The sequence below is a fragment of the Sander lucioperca genome, chromosome 5, assembly GCF_008315115.2.
Source record: "Sander lucioperca isolate FBNREF2018 chromosome 5, SLUC_FBN_1.2, whole genome shotgun sequence".
NCBI lineage: Eukaryota > Metazoa > Chordata > Actinopteri > Perciformes > Percidae > Sander > Sander lucioperca.
The window spans coordinates 30,997,566-31,020,109 of NC_050177.1; the positions used below are offsets into that span (position 1 = coordinate 30,997,566).

The window sequence follows — 22,544 nt, forward strand, 5'->3', positions numbered from 1 at the left end:
CTCTGATAGCAGCATCTTAAATGTGAATATTTTCTACAAGACATTTTAAGGATGTCATCTTGGGCTTTGGGAACCACTGAAGACACTAATAGAAGCCATACGCTCACATCTCTACCTCTCTCATCCAAAAGTGAGGGAGCGGTACCACGGTGTGTGGTGAATGTCAGAGCTGACATTAGCAATGATGTCAAAATGCAAATAAATAAGGAAATGCACGGGCAATTAGGTTATATCCCCGCAGCTGTGGTTTGAAATAAAATCCAGTTCTTTATGTCTGAGACGGAGACAACACTATGTAAAAATGCTCTGAATTTAATTCTCTTTCTAAGATACTGGAATAATATAGTGTTTCTACTGTAGTTCTCTGCAGCCTCTCAGTCAGATATGCTGTTAAAGGCAGTTACATGCTGCTTTACATGGACTTTAATGGATGGAATGTGAAAATAAAAATCAGGATGTTAAAATAGAAAATGAAAAACAAACCAAAAACCAGGCACAAAAGAGGAAAAAAGTAACTATGAATACCATCTGAGCTGTAAACTGTAAATAAAAGCACGTGTGTGTGTGTGTGTGTGTGTGTGTGTGTGTGTGTGTGTGTGTGTGTGTGTGTGCCAGTGCAATGTGTAGGAGTGTTGTATTTACTTTAATATCTCAAATGGTAAAGTCATGTCACGATCTGTGTAACTCTTGTAGCTGCTGCAGAGATTAAAAGCCCCCCCCCCAATCTGACCTACAGGAGAGTTTTCCGTCCTCATATCTAAACCAGAGAAGGTAACGGTCGCTGTTTTAAAGACGTGGTTAACGTTGTGAAGAGGTTCCAGTTTGGTTAGGTTTAGACACCAAAACTACTGAGTTAAGTTGATAAAAAGATGGAGGTTTGGGGTCAAATCAGACGTGACTTCACTTCCTGAAGGTTACCATGGTGACCCAGAACGTGAAGTAGCTCTGTTTGTTCCCTAAAGTTAAAAAAATCCTCTTTTATATATATATATATATATATTCAATTCAATTCAATTTTATTTATAGTATCAAATCATAACAAGAGTTATCTCGAGACACTTTACAGATAGAGTAGGTCTAGACCAAACTCTGTAGTTTACGAAGCCCCAATATATTACATATATGTATATATATATATATATATATATATATATATATATATATATATATATATATATATATATATGTATGTGTATACATACACACAAATTAAAGGTACGTAATAGTTCTGAAGTTTTTTTTATTAATAAATTAGATGTCTTCTCTTGCCATGAACCTACATTATCTAGAAATACTAATGACTGAGGTGTTCCCTTTGCTTCCACCTCCTAGCCTGACAATCCAGACCCACATCCAGATGTTGGGTCTGGGAACTCGCCATTGGCAGGGTTCAATCTGAGGGGCGGGATAAACGGTTGTCTTTCAAATTCACTCTGCATGTAATAGGATAGCGCTACAATCAAGCAGAGCAACGAAGAAGGAGCTAGTTGATAGATTCAACTTTTGCTTTATCCAGTCGGCAAAACTCCGAACACATCTTCCTTTTTTAAGAATGACTTCATTGCCGTTCTTTGTTCTTTTCTCAAAGAAAAGCTTAACTCCAAGTCTTCCAGAAGACCGCTGGTCCCAGCAGCAGCAGCCATAAGCCCCGCCCACCAACTCTATACACGATGTGATTGGCCTAACCAGAGTTTGGTTTTTCCAGCTCGCAAGCCAAGGGTGCGTCTAGCTTTCTAGGCTATCCACCTCCATTACTTTGTAAAAAACTAGGGATGTCCAGATCCGATCACGTGATCTGTCAAAGCCTACTGCGTTAGTACAAGTTAAAGTTCTACTTTGAAGATATTAGGCCTACTGAGTTAAAAATATACAAGTATTATCAGCTAAAGTCATTAGTTCCACTTCCCCTCAGCCATAGATATTATGTAACAGCCTATTATTTTTTTTTACAGTCATGAGCAGCAGAGAGTTGATGTTGCTGATCTTTAGCTCATTAGATGGTCAGTTAGCTCCATCTAGTGGACAGATAGTAGAACTCCATCATCTGATGTGTGACAGCTTAAATCAACAGTGAAAAATGAAGGATGTGTCAGAACTTGTCAGACTACTTAGATCCACCTGGGCATCATGCATTGTATTCAAACCACAGCCATCTTCCAACTACTGAGACAGACTTGGTTTGCGTGTGCCTGAAGGAAAGAGCAGCTGAGTCACTGTTTTCTACAGTATCTGTGACATGTTAGAGAGGAATGAGAGACTAATGTGTCCTGTGATGAAAAGCTTGTTATAGTGACAGAGGTCATCTCTCCCAGCAGGTGAGGACTCTGCTATGAGTCAGTGTGAGGACAGAGAGGAGGGAGCCCCTCCCTCTAAAACCACTCTGTGTGGGGACCATGACAGCCAGACCAAAGCTCAGAGGTGAGATGATGATGATGGACTCTTCTCCATGTTAGAGCTCAGCACTCACATCACTCCTCCATCATGATTCACACTAAATATATATATATATATATATATATATATATATATATATATATATATATATATATATATATATAATATTAACTATATACTTTATTAGTCAGAAAAGAGCCAACGACTGATTATCAACTGAGATGAGACAGCATCTTTTACCAGATTACATTTTGGTGAATAGTTACTGATCCAATGTCTTTGTTTGTATCAGGATGCAGCAGCAGAAACCAGGACCTGAACCCAGCTGTGTTTCCATCAAGAGTGACCAGTCTATGGGTTGTCCTATTAAATTTAAAGAGGGACAAGCTGTTGATGAAAGGTAAGAATTTAAAAGTGAACTTTGTTATTATCAGACTCTCTTAGAGCTTCATAGTCGAGGTTCGGCGATGCCATATAATGTGGTTTTGATCTGCTGCCCAGTGATACCAGGACCAGAACCACCAGCCAGCTCTGAACTGCCAAACACTTTTCTTACAACGACTGAAAGTCCATCTGTTTTCAGGAACATGAAGAGTTGATTCATTGCAACAACAAAACATTTAAAAGATCATAATAAATCTTTGGGTTTATCAAGTCCAAGTGAAGTCACAAGTCATTGTTGTTAAGTTTTTTATTTTGTGAAGTTGAGTCTAAAGTCATCAGACTCATGTTGAGTCAAAGTGACGTGAGCTTCTGCTTCAGAGTGCAGCACTAAGAAAAGTTCACATGTTCACAACATGATCTACTCTGAGACAGATCCATTTATAGTATTCATCCTGACACTCAATCCTCAATATAAGACTTATATATCATTATTGATATAATGATAAAACAGGGCAAATTAATTAATGGAACTAGTTAAAAGTATTATTTTCATCTTAAAATACTTTTCATTAGTCTGCAGCAAAGACCTGGACCAGGACCTGAACCCAGCTGTGTGTCCATGAAGAGTGACTGGTCTATGGATCGTCCTATTAACTTTAAAGATGGACAAGCTGCTGATGGAAGGTAAGAATTTAAAAGTGAACTTTGTTATTATCTGACTGTCAGAGCTTTATAGTCGAGGTGGACGATGCCACAAAATGTGGTTTTGATCTGCTGCATAGTGATACCAGGACCAGAACATCCAGCAAGATACTGATATTTTAATTAATAACAGCTAATTTACTTTTTGATGAACACACAAAAGTTACTCATCCACTGTCTTTGTTTGTATCAGGATGCAGCAACAGAAACCAGGACCTGAACCCAGCTGTGTGTCCATGAAGAGTGACTGGTCCATGGATTGTCCTATTAAATTTAAAGATGGACAAGCTGTTGATGAAAGGTAAGAATTTAAAAATGAACTTTGTTATTATCTGATTCTCTCAGAGCTACATAGTCGAGGTTCGGCGATGCCACATAATGTGCTTTTGATCTGATGCCAAGTGATACCAGGACCAGAACCACCAGCCAGCTCTGAACTGCCAAACACCTTTCTTACAACGACTGAAAGTCCATCTGTTTTCAGGAACATGAAGAGTTGATTCATTGCAACAACATAAAATGTAAAAGATCATAATAAATCTTTGGGTTTATCAAGTCCAGGTGAAATCACAAGTCATTATTTTTTTGATTTTGTGAAGTTGAGTCTAAAGTCATCAGACTCATGTTGAGTCAAAGTGACGTGAGCTTCTGCTTCAGAGTGCAGCACTAAGAAAAGTTCACATGTTCACAACATGATCTACTCTGAGACAGATCCATTTATAGTATTCATTCAATTCACTCAATTTTCAAAATAAGACATATATCATTATTGATATAATAATAAAACAGGGCAAATTAATTACTAGTTACAACTACTATTTTCATCATAAACTACTTTTCATTAGTCTGCAGCAAAGACCTGAACCAGGACCTGAACCTAGCTGTGTGTCCATGAAGAGTGACTGGTCTATGGGTCATCCTATTCACCTTAAATTTGGACAAGCTGCTGATGGAAGGTAAGAATTTGAAAATGAACTTTGCTATTATCTGACTGTCAGAGCTTCATATTCGAGGTGGACGATGTCACAAAATGTGGTTTTGATCTGCTGCATAGTGATACCAGGACCAGAACATCCAGCAAGATACTGATATTTTAATTAATAACAGCTAATTTACTGATGCACAGTGGAGAGCCATGTGTTCTGAGTTCTGAGGTTATCGTTGCACACCAGCAGTGGGACAGTCATTGATTTACAAATCAGATTTTAAAAACTCACAGTGACCCTTTTGGGGCTACATAAAAAACAACTGAAACCAGAAGTTATAATTGATTTTTGTAGTTGTTAGCTGAAAAGGAAGAAGCAGTAAGGATTCGAGTTTGATCATGAGTCCACTAAAATCTGATAGATGAGCAGCCGATGACATTCTGATTGAATACATACCTGATACCATATCAGAACACCTTTTGCAAGCTGTGTGCAGATTTCAGTACTTGAATGTCAGTAAACTTGATGTTTTCTCCAGAGTTCAACAGGAGAGTTCAGAGTGCCTCGATGGTCAGTCTGCCCAGCTGCATCAAACAGACTTGGACTCCATATTTATGGTGTGTACATGTATAAACACAGGTTTCACTAATAACTACAGATTAAATGCTAAACTACCATTCAGATCCCAACAGTCTCCATGCTGCACTGTTCAGACCAGTATAGCTTCAGCCTGATTAATCATATGTTGTGTTCTTTATAGAGGTGTGCGCAAGATTAAAACGTTACCATATTTCTAGTTGAGGTTAAAAGTTTTCTCGTGATATCAGTATACAAGCGCAGAATTATGTTGGTACTACCGAGGACCAATTCACTTTTTGTTTGTGATTTTGTTAAAATCTCGTTCTCGTGAACTTAATCTTGGGTCTCGTCTTGTGAGCTGAGTGTCATGTCACACCCCTAGTTCTTTACATTAAATGTTCAGTTTATTGTTCTGTTTCAGCTGCTGGAGGAGAACATTGTCACCTTTGTGAAGACCGAGCTGAAGAAGATCCAGAAGTTTCTGAATCCAGATTACCCAGAATTCTTAGAGAGTCAGAAGAAGGCTGAGGATGTGTTGGACGGTGAGGATGGAGAGCAGAGTAGGAGCAGCAGAGATGCATTTCTGAAGATTACACTGCACTTCCTGAGGAGAATGGAGCAGGAGGTGCTGGCTGACTGTCTGCAGAACAGTCAGATGATTTAAGATTTAACATGATGGAAAGAGGAAATGTAGTCAAAATGGGAAAAACTATATATATACTATACTGCACACATCTGAATCATATCCAAGGCTGTTTTTCTTAAAACTGATTCAGCCTTAAAGGTTTAGCTTCTCTGATGTAATTTGGTGTTTGTTTAGGAACCCGTGTTGCAGTATCCCGCCCCAAATTCAAGTCCAACCTGGAGAAGAAGTTTCAGTGTGTGTTTGAGGGGATTGCTAAAGCAGGAAACCCAACCGTTCTAAATCAGATGTTCACAGAGATCTACCTCACAGATGGAGGGACTTTAAAGGTCAATGAAGAACATGAGGTCAGACAGATTGAAATAGCATCTAGGAAATCAGACAGACCAGAAACAATAATCAAATGTGAAGACATCTTTAAAACCCCACCTGGAAGAGATGAACCAATCAGAACCGTGATGACAAAGGGAGTGGCTGGCATCGGGAAAACAGTCTTAACACAGAAGTTCACTCTGGACTGGGCTGAAGGCAAGGCCAACCAGGACATCCAGTTCACATTTCCATTCACTTTCAGAGAGCTGAATGTGCTGAAAGAGAAAAAGTACAGCTTGGTGGAACTTGTTGATCACTTCTTCAGTGAAACCAAAGAAGCAGGAATCTGCAGCTTTGAAGAGTTCCAGGTTGTGTTCATCTTTGATGGCCTGGATGAGTGCCGACTTCCTCTGGACTTCCACAACACTGAGATCCTGACTGATGTTACAGAGTCCACCTCAGTGGGTGTGCTGCTGACAAACCTCATCAGGGGGAAACTACTTCCCTCAGCTCACCTCTGGATAAGTACACGACCTGCAGCAGCCAATCAGATCCCTCCTGAGTTTGTTGACATAGTGACAGAGATCAGAGGGTTCACTGACCCACAGAAGAAGGAGTACTTCAGGAAGAGATTCACAGATGAGGATCAGGCCAGCCAAATCTACTCCTACATTAGGAAATCTCGAAGTCTTCACATCATGTGCCACATCCCAGTCTTCTGCTGGATCACTGCTAGAGTTCTGGAGAAGGTGTTGAAGACCAGAGGGGGAGGAGAGCTGCCCAAGACCCTGACTGAGATGTACATCCACTTCCTGGTGGTTCAGTCCAAACTGAAGAACGTCAAATATCATGGAAAATCTGAGATAGATCAACACTGGAGTCCAGAGACCAGGAAGATGATTGAGTCTCTGGGAAAACTGGCTTTTGAGCAGCTGCAGAAAGGCAACCTGATCTTCTATGAATCAGACCTAACAGAGTGTGACATCGATATCAGAGAAGCCTCAGTGTACTCAGGAGTGCTCACACAGATCTTTAAAGAGGAGAGTGGACTGTACCAGGACAAGGTGTTCTGCTTCGTCCATCTGAGTGTTCAGGAGTTCCTGGCTGCTCTTCAAGTCCATTTGACATTCATCAACTCTGGAGTCAACCTGCTGGCAGAAGAACAATCAACATCCCAGAAGACTGAAACCAGAGAAGATGGATCTTCACAGATCTACCAGAGTGCTGTGGACAAGGCCTTACAGAGTCCAAATGGACACCTGGACTTGTTCCTCCGCTTCCTCCTGGGTCTTTCACTAGAGACCAATCAGACTCTCCTACAAGGTCTGATGACACAGACAGTAAGTAGCTCACAGACCAATCAGGAAACAGTTGAGTACATCAAGACGAAGATCAGTGAGGATCTGTCTGCAGAGAGAAGCATCAATCTGTTCCACTGTCTGAATGAACTGAATGATCATTCTCTGGTGGAGGACATCCAACAGTCCCTGAGTTCAGGAAGTCTCTCCACAGATAAACTGTCTCCTGCTCAGTGGTCAGCTTTGGTCTTCATCTTACTTTCATCAGAAAAAGATCTGGACGTGTTTGACCTAAAGAAATACTCTGCTTCAGAGGAGGCTCTTCTGAGGCTTCTGCCAGTGGTCAAAGCCTCCAACAAAGCTATGTACCTGCACAGAACTATCTAGATTAAATTAACTTTTTATTTTATTATTTTTTTATTACAAATTTGTGTAATCATTTTTATTTTTTTATTGCTGATTTCTCTTCAGGTTAAGTGCTTGTAACTTGTCAGAGAGAAGCTGTGAAGCTCTGTCCTCAGTTCTCAGCTCCCAGTCCTCTAGTCTGAGAGAGCTGGACCTGAGTAACAATGACCTGCAGGATTCAGGAGTGAAGCTGATGTCTCCTGGACTGAGGAGCCCACACTGCAGACTGGAAACTCTCAGGTTGGTGTTCAGTTAGGATCTAAGTAACAATTTTCAACAACAACAATTCTTGTATTTTTTGTAACCATTCTTGAGTGCCTGGTTATGTTTTTTATGACTTTTTTGGTCATAACTCTTCCTCCTCTCCATAAAGTTAATTCCCTTCCATGGGCGCCGGTGGTTTAAAGTATACCACCACGTGCTTTTTTCTTAAGTAAATCCTTAGTTGGGGACAACAGTGGACAAATGTGAATGTCTAACATGACGTGTGTGTGTGTGTGTGTGCGCGCGCATGCATGTGTGTGCTTGCATATGTGTGTGTGTGTGTGTGTGTGTGTGTGTGTGTGTGTGTGTATGCACGCGTGCTTGCATGTGTGTGTGTATGTTTAGTCTCTCAGGCTGTCTGATCTCAGAGGAAGGCTGTACTTCTCTGGCCTCCGCTCTGAGCTCTAACCCCTCCCATCTGAGAGAGCTGGACCTGAGCTACAATCATCCAGGAAACTCAGGAGTGAAGCTGCTATCAGATGGACTTAAGGATCCAAACTGGAGACTGGACACTCTCAGGTATGGACGGACAGACATGTACTAAGGGACTCTGGTTCATGTTTAATGGAGGATCTGAGTAAAGGTGTATATGATTTTTATTGAAGGTCAGATGTCTGGAACAATTCAATTGGCATTAACAAAATAAGATTTAATCAACTCACTTATCACTTTAAGCAACGTACATTCAAATTAAGTACTTGTTCCGATATAGGTAGCTGAAATTTGGTACCAGTACCCAACGGTACCTTTTTTCGGTAGCTTACTTTCTCCCTAACAAAATAATTAATTTAATTTGGAAAAATAAGCCAAACATATTTAGCTTGTCTCAGAGTAAGTGTAACCACACTGCAACAGCTTTAGCAGCATTGTCCTGATTATGACTTGAACAAGCTGTAGTGAGAGCTGTAGAGTTGACCTAGTCACACTCCGTCTCTTTGAAAACTGTATTTCTCACTATGATTAGAGCCGGCCCTCCCTATACACAAACTAAGTGGCTGGTTAGGGCCCCATGGCCACTAGGAGGCCCCCAAACTTTGGTCTGAACATAGAGCCGGACCGTGACATAGCTAACATTACCTGATTCTGACTGACATGGCAACCCTATAAATGTTGGTAATTAAATGTTTGGTGTTGCTGATAGAGCGACAAGCAAGGATCATGATGTTTGGTTAAATCTAAAAGTAGCAAAATTGGTGACCTACATACAGCGAAACCCGCTGACGCTGCTTCGGATTTGACCGACAAATACAACAAATGGCCCCAGATGTACAGGGCTGGCCCTGACTATGATGGTTAAATTATGCAATTATCCACAGCCCTGGAGTATGAAGTTGATTGTGTCTTTGTTTCTTCCTGCAGGGTGGACCATGGTGGACCGCAGAGACTGAGACCTGGTCTGAGGAAGTGTGAGTGTGTTTTAAGTTTGCTCTATGATAACCCAGCTGTGTGTTTCACTAGTTTAACACCTTCCTGGTGCTGGAAGTTTCATATTAGATGAGGTTACTTACTATTTCAATGTTTTACTGAACACGATGCTGATTGCTCCAGTTCAGTTTATTTTATGAAAGGGGACAGTGCGAATTAATAAAACACATGATTTCCCATGGGTTAAAAAAGCCAGAATTAGCCAAAAGGCTATTTTTCATCTGTAGTCCCCTGCCCTCGATGTTAAAAAAGGCTTTTTAAAATGCAAAGAAACAAAAAGGAAAACACAAGCAAAACAAAACATTACAGAAACAGAATACAACAAAACAAATCACAATGCAGAACTTAACATAAGACAAGACACAACACAGAAGCAGAAACATATACAACAAAGCAAAGCAACAGAGTATAAGAGTGCTTAGCAATTGATGGTGAATTGGCTAAATCTCCCTTTACCAGTGGATGTTATTATATAGACATTAGGGTTGCACGATATTGACAAAATATGATATTGTGAAAACGCATCAAAATAGATTAAAACAAATTAAACAAGTTTTCTTACAACACAAGGTTTATTTCATATTGGACTGGTCCAACATGAATAAATAAATAAGGACCATGTCTACAGAACAGGACATGTTCTACTGGTTGGACAGTATAAAATAAATAAGGACCATGTCTACAGAACAGGACATGTTTTATTGATTGTACAGTATAAAATATATAAAGAGAACAGAACACAACTTTTCTTTCTCTTCTTTGCTTCGTTCTGTCTTGTTGTCTCTATTTCTTCACTTACACTGTCACTCTGTCGAAATATGCAAACACGTCACGTGGTACGCTCCATAGGGTTTGTCACGTAGTGGACCCGTGCGCTGATGTGCACCAACGTGTGCAAGTGGAATGGTAACTGGCCAATGAAACATGATCATTATAGCGTTTCAAGCGAGCTCTACATCAAACACAACTAAGCCACACAGCCAACGGACGGGACGCAGCGCTCCACAATATAAACAAAATATTGCATACTTATTGCAACACTTTTAGGGTATTGCAATAACGATATTGAGTCGATATATCTTGCACGCCTAATAGACATAAGTAACTATAAAAAAAAAAATCAAGAAACAATAGCACGGTGCTTCCATTGTGGAGCTACTTAACTCACACTGGCCAATCATGTATCCAGAGATCAGACTTGTCAGTGTGGTTTGAGGCGGTGTGAGAGTCCCGTACAGGAAACAGGAAACATCACTGCCTCTATCTCTACCACAAGAAAGTTGTAAAGCACCAAAAACACGCTCTGAACTGCCCGGGAGTTTGTGGAACAGCTGACTGTTTCTTTCAATAACAAACCACTCGCTATGTCTCGCTCGGATCTTTTCTTTCTCTCTCTCTGTGAAATTAAGCTGCGTTTAACTGCGCTTGAAAGCACCTGTTTTTGGTATGAATGCCCAATTAATGTTAAAATTTTTCTCATACTGTCTGTCTGCATATACCTGTATTCACCCTCTGTCTGTGTGCTGTCCTCTATATTGAGAACTTGGTTTATTCAGAATGTTTGATATAAATTAATTTGATGTGTTAAACTTAATTCTATTGTAAAATACATTCAGGAATAGTTTGCAGGGAACCTTTATTTTGAAATTCATGGCACGTAACGTGTTTACATTTCCGTAGCTAGTAATAGTAGTAGAAGAAGAAGTAAGCTAGAGGAAACATGGGGCGTTTCTCAATCTGTGTTCTTCTATTGACTTGTGTTCTTGTGTCCCTGTGAAACGTCATCTTGTGTTGCCAAAGTACTGTCCCAATACACAAGTTCGCATTTCACCAAGAACAGTTAAGATTCCCGGGAATGTTCTTGACACGCCCATTTTAGGATGCATTGGTTGGTAACTTGTATGAACTTCGCAGCACCCGTATCCCAACATTCATTTCGGCATTCAATGATGGTCGGGTTTCTGGTACACAGACAGACCAAAAACGGGACAATTTTAACAATTTTCGCCATCTTATTCATCACTAAATTCACTTCTGAGAACGTTTTAGGTGAGAAATGAACGGTTTAGATTTCGAATATAGGCAGTCTTGCGAAAATCTTTGCCAAATTGACAATTTGCTCTAAAGTTTTCGGAGTTGAGGAGCTCCATGAAGTGAGGCGACAGCCAGCTTGCGCCTGCCGGGGCTGCTAGCTCGTCGCTCGGCCAGTCACGCTCTGAGACCCCGCTGTAAGCCGAGGTCTTTTAGACCGGTCCCGTAAATAAGAGGCTTTAATTTCGCTGTTGACTGATCGTTTGTTTAAATATCACAACACATGTCCATCATAAGATTAATGGGAACCTGTGGTTAACTGCCTTTTCAGAGTTAAACTCCACAAGCACACACACACACACACAGCACAGCACAGCAGGCAGAGGCGGGGGAGATATACGTATATATATTTTTTGGGTGTATTTGTTTTCTGATTTATTAGAACTTGAGTTTCAGTCTGTATGATACATTAACAGTTGTACATAAAGTAGTAACATGCTATGACATGTTATGTAGACTCAACTAAAATTTGATGTGTTAAACTTAATTCTATTGTAAAATACATTCAGGAATCGTTTGCAGGGAACCTTTATTTTGAAATTCATGGCACGTAACGTGTTTACATTTCCGTAGCTAGTAATAGTAGTAGAAGAAGAAGTAAGCTAGAGGAAACATGGTGAATCTCCGAGTTGGACTATTGATTTTTCCCACGCCCACGACAGCATTGGCTGTAAGTTTGGTACTTCTTTCTGTCATTATTTAACCTGCATTCTTTATATAGCTGTAGAGTCAGTGAACCTTGTTGATTCATTCGTCATTGAATTCATGTTATCTGTCGCGTTTGTATGCTAGCAATGCTATTCTAATGTTAATGCTAGCGCAATATGTGTGAATTTACGTTGTATGCTAGTAAGACTATTCTGATGTTAATGTAGCCTGTAATGTGTGAATGGGCAGTTAGCACATTGTTCACGTGTTGTATATGAATAGTTTAAGATAGCTTAGTAGGCTATAGCAACTTGCTGTACAAGAGACTAAGTATCTTGTCTTTTTCTTTCTGTTTAGTTTTCACTCAGGGGCGGAACTAGACTCTCAGTACAGTGGGGGCGGAGCTTCATCATGGGGCCCTCTGCTACCAAGTCGTTTTAAAATTAAAACCGTTAAATAAAAACGGTAAATTATCTGATGAATGCATATGTTATGATGTGTCACTTGTTGAGCCAAGTAAGCCTATATGTCAAATAAAACAAGTGTACAAGTGACAAGTTTGTATTGACAAACAAACAAAGAAAGCAGTTTGTCAGTCAAGTAAAAATATTTCAGCACCACGGACAGCAACAGCCGATGGACAGCGATTGTGCTGAACAGGCCAAGTGCACTCAATCAGTGCCACGCTATATCATTGACGCGGCACTATTATACTGTATTGAACACAACGTTTGTTTACAACTCCATATGTAGGTAAAATGTGCTACATGAAAACTCAACTGGGATGAAAACTTTGAGTAAAACTGATTTATAACATTCTGAGTGACTTATTCATAACTAAAATATAAATTCTTAGACAATTTTTTTTCTTAGCATTTTGTTGTCTGCTTAACGATCCTGAAGAACAAATACATCTAACAAAACTATAAACATATCATGGTCCCTTATTAAATCTTCATCCTCCTCTCCTTCATGGTGGCAAATTTGCCAACCACTTTGTCCTTGTTGATATGTACAGTATGTCCCGCTCCACACACAGCAAGGTGAGATTTGACAGCCTGGCCTCATCCATGCACGAACGCAAGTATGTCTTAAAGCCGCAGATGGCTGAAACTTCGTTCGGCACTGGCGCTGCTGATGGGAAGGGTTTTATAAATCCTGAGGAGAATGGTCAGGTGTGGGTAGGCTCTATCCATGTCGTTGGCAATGAGGAATGGCAGGACGGCGTCGGTGGTGAGATCCATGTTTAACTCAGAATACAATGCACAAAAAGAGCAAAACTCCTCCACTGCGTCTTCTGGCTTGGGCATGTCTTGTGAGTAGAAACGGGCCAGCTCAAGCATTTTTTCCTCAGCATCAGGGTGCTCAAACCGCTTTGGGCAGAGTACTGCGAACAGTTTGGCCATTTTTTTGAAGTCTGAAAATCGACTTTCAAACTGCCCCACAAAAACATCCAGAATGTAAAAATAAATTTCCGCTTTGAAGCGGCGTCTGCTGTCCTCGATCTGGTCATCCTCTGCGTCCTCGTCAAAATGCCTTTTTCTCTTGCGAATCCTCTGCTCCGCAAACTCGGTGGCTGCGTCGCTTTCTCTGGCCATACTTCTTGCTGTGTTCTCCATGCTGTCAAAGGCCTCCTCTGTGCGTAACTCTCAGATCTGAGCCACAGTACTGTCAATAAGATTCACAGCAGTGTTGACATCCACTGACTTTCTGAAGGTAATTCGACAGGATGTATGTCCTCTTCAACAAATCGTTCCAACACACCAACATGAACATGAATGAGTTTTGACAGCAGGCCGTCAGCTTCAGAGGCCGCCTTGGGTGTGCTGTTGTGGTGGTGTTGGATACGACTCAGGGCTTTGAGAATTGCTGGGAAGCTCTTTATCACTGCTTCTGTGGCCTGCTTCCTGGAGGTCCACCTTGTGTCAGAAAGGCTTTTCAGCGTAAGAACGATTCTTTCCAGTTGCATGATTACCTGTTCCTCCTCCAGTATTTTAAATCTCGGAAGGCTTGAAGTTAAAAAACAGTACAAGGTCTCAAGTGTACCAAAAAAAACTTTAGCGCTTTACCGTGTAATCCACTCCTGAGTAAGTACACCTTCACTCTAGGTTTGTGAGGAGGGGAGTTCAAGTGCAATGAGCAGAAACACACCAGGGTTAAAGTTACTTAGACTTTAGTAACCAAATGCATAATTGAACCAGGTGCAATACATTTACACATGTAAAACAATAAAATGGGCCCTTTGAAAATAAAATAAAATAAATTTTCCTTTAAGTTGACTTATTGTGTTTTCTTGTATTTAATTGAAAGTTCCTTTTCCAATCCTCGCTTCAAGTGTAAAGTCAAGTAAGTCAAGTCGATAGTCAGTGTGTGGATATCCGAAGAGTAATGACCAGTGGAGTGACTGGTACAATCCTACCACGAAGCAGATAGGGTATCCGGCTCCTTCAATGGACAGGATTCAATGATAGAAATCAAACTGGGTTGGCTCGCCATCTATGGAGATCGATGAATCTTCTTCCAGGACTTTTCAGATCCAACCAAAAACTTGACCTGCATTCACAACCAGGTTATAACCTTTTGTTAAGTTTCATAACTCTTTTCCCTATGCAGGTTGCTTTTACATTCATCTATCAAATGCCCCCATGTTCACATGTTGTACAACATTATCTCCAATGTGAAATGCCAAATGCCAAAAAAAGTAAATATTTACAGCACTGCATATACTTCTACATGCTGAAAAGTAGTGAATACCATTCAGTTAACCAATGCAAAGTAATCAGATAGAATACCTTGAATTCAAATAAGTACTTCAATTCACAACTGCAATAAGCTTACAATTGTACCAAAAGATAATTAGTTCGTTTCAGTATAAAGCATTGGAATAAATACTTCAAATTAGCACCTCATATGCATTTCACACATGAAAACATGACTTAGAATCAGGTTTAACCTTTCAAAACAAAAGCGAAAGCTTATTTCAAACTAAATATCTTTCCATTCACTTGATAACTTAAAATGTACCACTCGTAGTAAAAGTACGGAGATATTTCTTAGCATAAATCCAACTAAAATACGACATGAGTGATTCAGGCTGTTAACTAACATAAGGATGAACAGGCTAGCTTACCGAGAAAAGGTTGTGACAAAAACTTGATGAATTCGGCACCCGTCTTCATCAAACACCATTTAAAAGTTTACAGTCAAATGTTCCAAAAAAACTTCAGTGTCTTCATTAACTTCTTCATCACTTTTTTAAGGTTCAGCCCTTACAGAAACTAAATATGGCGCTTGCAAAACAAAAATGACCGTCTTCCTTCTCTCTCGTCTGTTTTCCAGCACCGGATGTAGCTAACGTGTATCGTGGAGTTTCAAAATAAAAGTACCTAATTGTAACTTAAGAAAGTAAAAGTATCTCTTTATCAAAATTATGTTTTTAACAATGACAACTTAATTCCTATGAATTTTTTTTATCAAAATGATGATTTGTAACTATTTATTACCTCTCTTCTTAATGTATTTATCATCTGGGTTACACGCTACACAAACAACACGCAGCATCCATAAGAATCAGATTGAGGTTGTGTGCGCAGCAGTGGACATAAAATGCCTTGTCTGAGCAATTTTGCTTGATCCTGGCTTGCAGCCCCGTTAACTGCCCTGACATTGTTCTGGCACCGTCATATGCTTGTCCCCTCAGGTCATTTACATTAAGACCAAGGTCCTTTGTCAGCGAATTATGCAGAAGATCATAAAAGGACGCCGCACTGCCATCAGGTAACTCCTCAAATTTAATAAAGCGCTCAATGCTGCTGCCTGTTTTGGTGACATATCTGAGTGAAAGAGAAAAAAAACTGACCCATTCTTGTCATATCTATGGTGGAATCTACAATAACTGAGAAAAACTTTGCTGACTTTATGTCATCAATTATTGTGCTCAGTGTCTCTTTGGAAAGAGCTGCAATGAGCCCGTTTTGGGACTGGTGAGGTATGTCACTCTGCTGACGGGGTTATTCATGTGCTGCTCGAGGATGGAGTCGTAGTGAGCCAGCAACTTCAGGAGCTCTAAGAAATTCCCCTCATTAGAGTCAGGGGCTCCCAGCCCAGCATGTTCTCTGTGGCCACGAAAAGCCAGCTCCTGTCTGGCTAAAATGAGCGTGGTGTCCACCAACCTGTAGGATCCTTCTGTTCTTCTCCACCTGCTCTCTCTCTGCTTTCAGAAGCGCCGCAATGACAGTGCTGTCCTGACTCATACCAAACTTTGTCATTAGATATGCCTTCTCTGCCTCCCGGTGAGAGCCGGACCTTTCATGTGTCTCAATCCACTCTGTCCCTTTTTTAAATGAAGAAAACCCCATACATGGGTCAGCCCAGGCTTTCCCAGCACTGTCATTGGACTTTTTACCGAAAAGCCAGCAACAGAAACAGAACAGTGGGTTTGTCCTGGGTGAGTGCACCAACCACTGACGCTCCACTGGGTTACCTGAGCCTCCCATCTGGCGCATATACAAAGCCGGACTGAAGCGTCGCTTATCCTGGTCATGTGGGAACTCTTTGAAGCCGTCCCTCAAACCAGGCTGGCAAGGACCATGTCCAATCACCGCACGGATCAATTCAGTAGTGAGAGGCCGGTGACGAAAAAGGTACGGGTCTGTGGGATATTCCTCTTCAGACAGGACATTGGCTAGGCAGTGCGCCTCTGAAGGACCTATGGTGGCGCTGCTGCTGGAACCAGAGGCATCCGCGACCGACGAGGTATCCTCCACTTCAAATTGCCGGTGACAGTCGCCCCCCTCCGGTGAGCTTTTCTGGGCTTGACTGCTATTAGCTTCATCGTTAGCCAGTGTCAGGCTAGTAGGGCTAGCACTAGCAGTAACGTTAACTATTGATGACTGAGTTACAACGTTAATGGTATTATTATCATTTTGTTGAGTCAGGGATGATGATGATGATGATGATGATGATGAGAAGTACGATGTGAGAGGAGCACACGATGCTACCACACTTCTCCTACTATCTCGTTCTTTTCTTTTTAATGTGCCAGATTTATATATTTTCTCTCCATTTTCGTAACTATTCTCTTAAGTGCTATCAGCAAAGTAGCTTATATAGCTAATGTTTACATTATACATTTGTGCCTCACACCACCCTTAGTTACTGTTGCTAAGTAGGAGAAGCTTGGGCCGGCTTTAGCAACAGTATAGTACACAGCTGGGGGGAACTTGACATGGCGGTGCTCATTGCGCTGCCCATTGGCCTCTGTATATATATATATATTATATATATATATATATATATATATATGGCGCTGCCACTGTCAAAGAACCAGACAGGAGTTGCATTATGCATTTGAAGGTTATACTGTCTAACTGACTCAGAAGGAAATAACGACGTGAAAAAAATAAAGAGAGCGTGGCTCATTGGCTTGCTAATTCCCATGATGCAAGGCGGTAAATAGAGTTGTGTTAAAATTTGCTGATAAGTTTGCCGTTTGTTCTAAAATACAAAATGTAACTTCATAAATTTAGTTTTTTAATGTGTCAGCTTAGAATGTAGTGTTTTGTTGCCTGGTAATTGTCATTGTTGTGCTGGTTTACTATTGTAACCATGAGTTAAGTGACTGTTATGTTTGATAAGAACAGCTGGTTCATCACAACACTCAGCTAACAATCTGTAATATGGGGCCCCGTTTTTGTCAAGTGACAGAAGATTGGCGGTGATTGAGGGGCCTGGTGTCCGCACCCACGCTATCTCTGCTACTGTTTTCACTCGTCAATTTCACCTGCCTGAACTCAATAAAAGGAGCAAGGCGCTCATCGTCCTGGGGCCTGTTTCACAAAAGCAGAATATATAAATCCAGGATAACTGATAAAGCGAGGCATGACCTAGTCTAATCTGTGCAGCCTGGCTTGGTGCATTTCACGAAGGCCAAGACAGGCTGAGGAGGAGAGACTAGGTCGAGTCAGGATGAGGAGGAGAGACTAGGTGGAGTCAGGATGAGGAGGAGAGACTAGGTCGAGTCAGGCTGAGGAGGAGAGACTAGGTCGAGTCAGGCTGAGGAGGAGAGACTAGGTCGAGTCAGGCTGAGGAGGAGAGACTAGGTCGAGTCAGGCTGAGGAGGAGAGACTAGGTCGAGTCAGGATGAAGTAATTCAGATAGATGTGCATCCACGGCTTTCCTCAACAGACCGTGAGGTTGATAACAGATTTACTGATGCCAAAATGGAGAATAATCATTGTTCATACTTTATACAGAGTGAGCAGCAGCTTCTTGTGGAAGTATGATAATGTGAAACGCATTATTTGTATAACAAGAAACATGGCCACAAATGTATCAACTAAAATAATTCAAGGTGTATTGGTCAACTATAGAAATGTACAGCATTGTATGTATTGCCCTAGTAACAGACTTCATTTAAAACACATTTTGCAACTGTATCAGCCTTTTCTAATTATCTCAACAACTGCAGTAATATATTCATCAAACTTCTAACAACAATATAAACAGCAGTCTTCATACAGCAATATAACAGTAACAATGACTGTCACATGAATAATTATTAAAAAAAATTATGATCCCAACTTTAAATAATAACAGTACTTAAATGAACAGCAATATGTATTTTAATCCAGGCTGATAACAATAGGGTAAAACCACTGCTGGGTGATCAGAAAAGGCTCCAGCATTAAATAAATCCTGGCTGTTAGCCTGGTCAGGAGCAGGCTAGCTGTACAGAATAAATCTCCATGGTGATTTATGTGCCTCCACTTTCGTGAAACCGAGTCAAGGTTTAAATCATCCAGGATAACTGATAAATCCCGGCTTAATCCCTTATCTTGGTTTTGTGAAACAGGCCCCTGGTTTCTCCCGGTCCTCTGTGAAAGCTGCGGCTGGTGTTTACAGCTGACTGTCCCTCACGGCGGCGCTAGCTTAAACGTCAACAGTTAACAGTTAACACTTTTACAAAACTAACTTCACTTAAAACTACGGGATAACAAGTTACCAAACTGAGAGTTACACACGACTGTTAGCTGTAAAAATGATACTTGTGCCAAAACTTTAAAGTCCATCAGTCTCCAAACATCAGTCAGCTGGACATTAAAGTTAGTTTTTCTCTCCTCTGCTGACTGCATGTTTCTCCCTCCAACGTGCTCTACATGTCCTCTCTGACTTCCTCCTTTCTTTTCTACTCCCCAACAAAGTCATCTGATTGGCTAGGAGTGGAGCTATACAGAAAATAATGAGCTTAGATTACTCCACTGAAAATACATTACACTTCACTTCAAAACAAAGGATTATGGGGAATGTAGTTTTCATTGTATTTACCCAGTTATGAACTGAAACACCATTTATTCATGTAGTTAACTGTATAAAATAAACTCTTTATTTCTATTGATTTAACAGTATTTGTGATTTTTAGATTTTCTTGCCTGAAGTACGAAGATAAATTTCTCTCATGAGATAAGTTTCTGTTTTTGTGGCTGGAAAGATGTTAGAACTATGTAATCCACAAACAGAACAAACTGAACACGTTGATCCAACAGAACTAATAAATATAATAATAGATTTGGATCATCAGCTGTCATCATCGGGTCAACACGAGGACAAGAAGCTGAACATTGTTGACATGTTGACTCTCATGTTCACTAACTGTTCATGTTGTTAGAACTGGATTGTTCAACATCACTCACAGCTGAATATGAAATGAACGTTTGAATGATTTTCTTTCAGTTATTGTCAGTGAAGTTGTTAATAAATCATCAGATGATAACCTGCAGCTGTATTGTGTCTTGTTCTCTCCATCAGATGTCTGTGAACTGGAACTGGACAGAAACACAGTAAACACAGAGCTCAAACTGTCTGACAACAACAGGAAGGTGACATATGTGGAGGAGGATCAGTCATATCCTGATCATCCAGACAGATTTGACTGCTGGCGTCAGCTGCTGTGTAGAAATGATCTGACTGGTCGCTGTTACTGGGAGGTCGAGTGGAGAGGAGAGGTTAATATATCAGAGAGTTACAGAGGAATCAGAAGGAAAGGAGACAGTGAAGACTGTAGGTTTGGATGGAATGATCATTCCTGGAGTCTGCACTGCTCTGATGAAGATGGTTACTCTGTCAGGCACAATAAGAGAAGAACACACATCTCCTCCTCCTCCCCCTCTTCTAACAGAGTAGCAGTGTATGTGGACGTTCCTGCTGGCTCTCTGTCCTTCTACACAGTCTCCTCTGACTCACTGATCCACCTCCACACCTTCAACACCACATTCACTCAACCTCTTTATCCTGGGTTTCTCCTCTGCTCTGGTTCCTCAGTGTCTCTGTGTCCTCTGCAGGACTGAGAGTCTCTCCTGTGGACAGAAACACTGACTGAAGATCAGCTGCTGAAATCAAAGTTCAGTCTGTTCACCATCACACACACTCTGCACTGTGAAGCAGATCTGAGACTCAAACACAAAAACATTCATCTGATTTCATCTCTGGGATTATCAACATTTGAACTGTTGGACTAAAAACACTTCATGATATGTAACATCTAAAAAATAATCAACTGTTATTGGTTACTATTATGTCCTTTATATTTTGAATCATATTGTAATATATTTAAATTTAATTTGGAAAACAAATGTTTCTCTAAACAATCATCATATAGTCTAATGTTTCTAAATGCTTTTAATAAAATCTCTACGTTTCATCTTGAGGGAGATCATTTGTTCATTTGATCATATCATGATTTCATTCATCAGTTGACTCTCTTTACTGAGATTGATACACCCCAAATAATCAAAAACTATGTAACTCAGTGCAGCCTACTCCAAAACCTATTATATTTCCTTTACATACATAAAGACATTTGCACCATAAATGAATGCAGAAAAGGCACAAATTGTAAAAAAAAAAATTAGGTTTGATGTTAAAAATTCTCTTGAACATCAGACAGAGAGAGATCGAGAGAGAGAGAGAGAGAGAAATGTGAACTTTTCATTTAATAATCTTCTTCTGACATTGTATATTCCCTGTTTGTATTTTCTGTGACTGAATGTGGTTTTAAATCTGTTGAGGTCTGTTCAGACTGAAAGCAGAGACACTGATGATGTCATACAAAGTCAGAAAATAGAAAGCTAACTGTTTCCAGCAGACACTAAAGAATGATGGAGCAGCAGGAAACAGACCAGGTCAGATAGGAAACAGCTGATTTATTCATCTGACTTGTAGAATAACCTCAATGATTGAATTGTTTGAAATGTCTGGGAATGTGGAACAACTAAATGCAAAATGAATGAAATAAAACAAGGCCACATGCTGATTATTAGTGACTTGATTTGATGGATTTATTCTTCCTGTTGTGTCTGTGTTTAAACTCCTAATTAAAAGGTAAAGTTTCCATCCACTAGAAGTTCTGTTGTTGCCGCTGACAGACTCAGATTATTATTCTAAGAGTCTGACAACATTATGAAAGGATCCCTACAGAGATGGACCTTTTAGTTAAAGAGTAAGATCCTTTTAGTTTAACATGAAACAGCCCCCAAATCACCATCACCAAACCCACCAGACTCCATGTAAATAATCAGGACTTTTAGCATGTATAGAGCCAGCATATTTCCACATGGAAATGGGTGAATTAAGAGTTTATTTCAACCAAACCAGAGTGGTGATTGTTGTTGGAACAGTTGATATATATTTTTTTCTTTTTCTATCGACTATAAATGAAGTGTGTTTAATAATCATGAAATTGCCATTTTATTTAAATGGAGTCTGGTGGAAACATACATTTAAATGCTTACATTATATTTAGTTATTTCTCTTTATACTTACAAATTGTTTTAATTATTTAAGTGCTGTACATTATTTAATACTCAAGTAAAGTACAAGTACCTCGAGTTAAGTCCAGTACTTGAGTAAATGTACTCAGTTCCAGTCCACCACTACCTGATTCATTAACTGAATGTGTATCTGTAGTTCCCCTCCTGACCTCCAGGTGGAGGCCTTCTTTCATTTTAAACTTTTAATCTGAAAATCCCTGACTTGGAGGAAACCGGAAGTCTCGTTGCTTCACTGTGCTCTCGAGCTGGCGGCGGGATAGTTGTGTAGTTTATTAGTGAGTTTTAAACATAGACAGTATAAGAACGGTTTGAAGAAGACAGAGCTCCAGGTAAACCCGCACACACACACACTCAGGTAAACACTTTAATAACTGTTCTTTTACACGGCTATCAAAGCGAATAGAAGCCAGAGCTGCGCATGCGTTAGCTTCCCATTCTGCTGTTGTTAAGATTCAGGTAAACAGAACGTCCGTTGCTGAGCAACAGTGTGCTCCGTTAGTGTCTCCTCTATAGTTCGGTGGGCTCGGTGAGATTCGGGGCTGAAGTTGTAACATTGTTGCATTTTTCATTTGGTTCGGTTTGCGTCACACTGCACTTTATCAAACGCAGCAAACACTGTAAACACACGTCACGTGGTGGAAGCAGT

General features: G+C 40.4%; 3 protein-coding genes across 3 annotated transcripts in view; 2 read left to right on the forward strand and 1 right to left on the reverse strand.

The window, feature by feature from the left end:
• Positions 1-22,544, reverse strand: part of LOC116034155 (receptor-interacting serine/threonine-protein kinase 3-like) — a 412,721-nt gene that overhangs the window by 232,047 nt on the left and 158,130 nt on the right. The window lies entirely within an intron of this gene.
• The window catches only part of LOC116054942 (NACHT, LRR and PYD domains-containing protein 5-like), a 179,421-nt gene that overhangs the window by 49,804 nt on the left and 107,073 nt on the right, over positions 1-22,544 (forward strand). Inside the window, exons 5-8 of the mRNA XM_036001597.1 lie at positions 2,687-2,794; positions 3,352-3,462; positions 3,674-3,781; positions 4,326-4,436. Of these exons, the coding sequence (XP_035857490.1) occupies positions 2,687-2,794; positions 3,352-3,462; positions 3,674-3,781; positions 4,326-4,436 (438 nt within the window). The remainder of the gene's footprint in view (positions 1-2,686; positions 2,795-3,351; positions 3,463-3,673; positions 3,782-4,325; positions 4,437-22,544) is intronic.
• The window catches only part of LOC116054946 (zinc finger protein 239-like), a 59,124-nt gene that overhangs the window by 19,949 nt on the left and 16,631 nt on the right, over positions 1-22,544 (forward strand). The window lies entirely within an intron of this gene.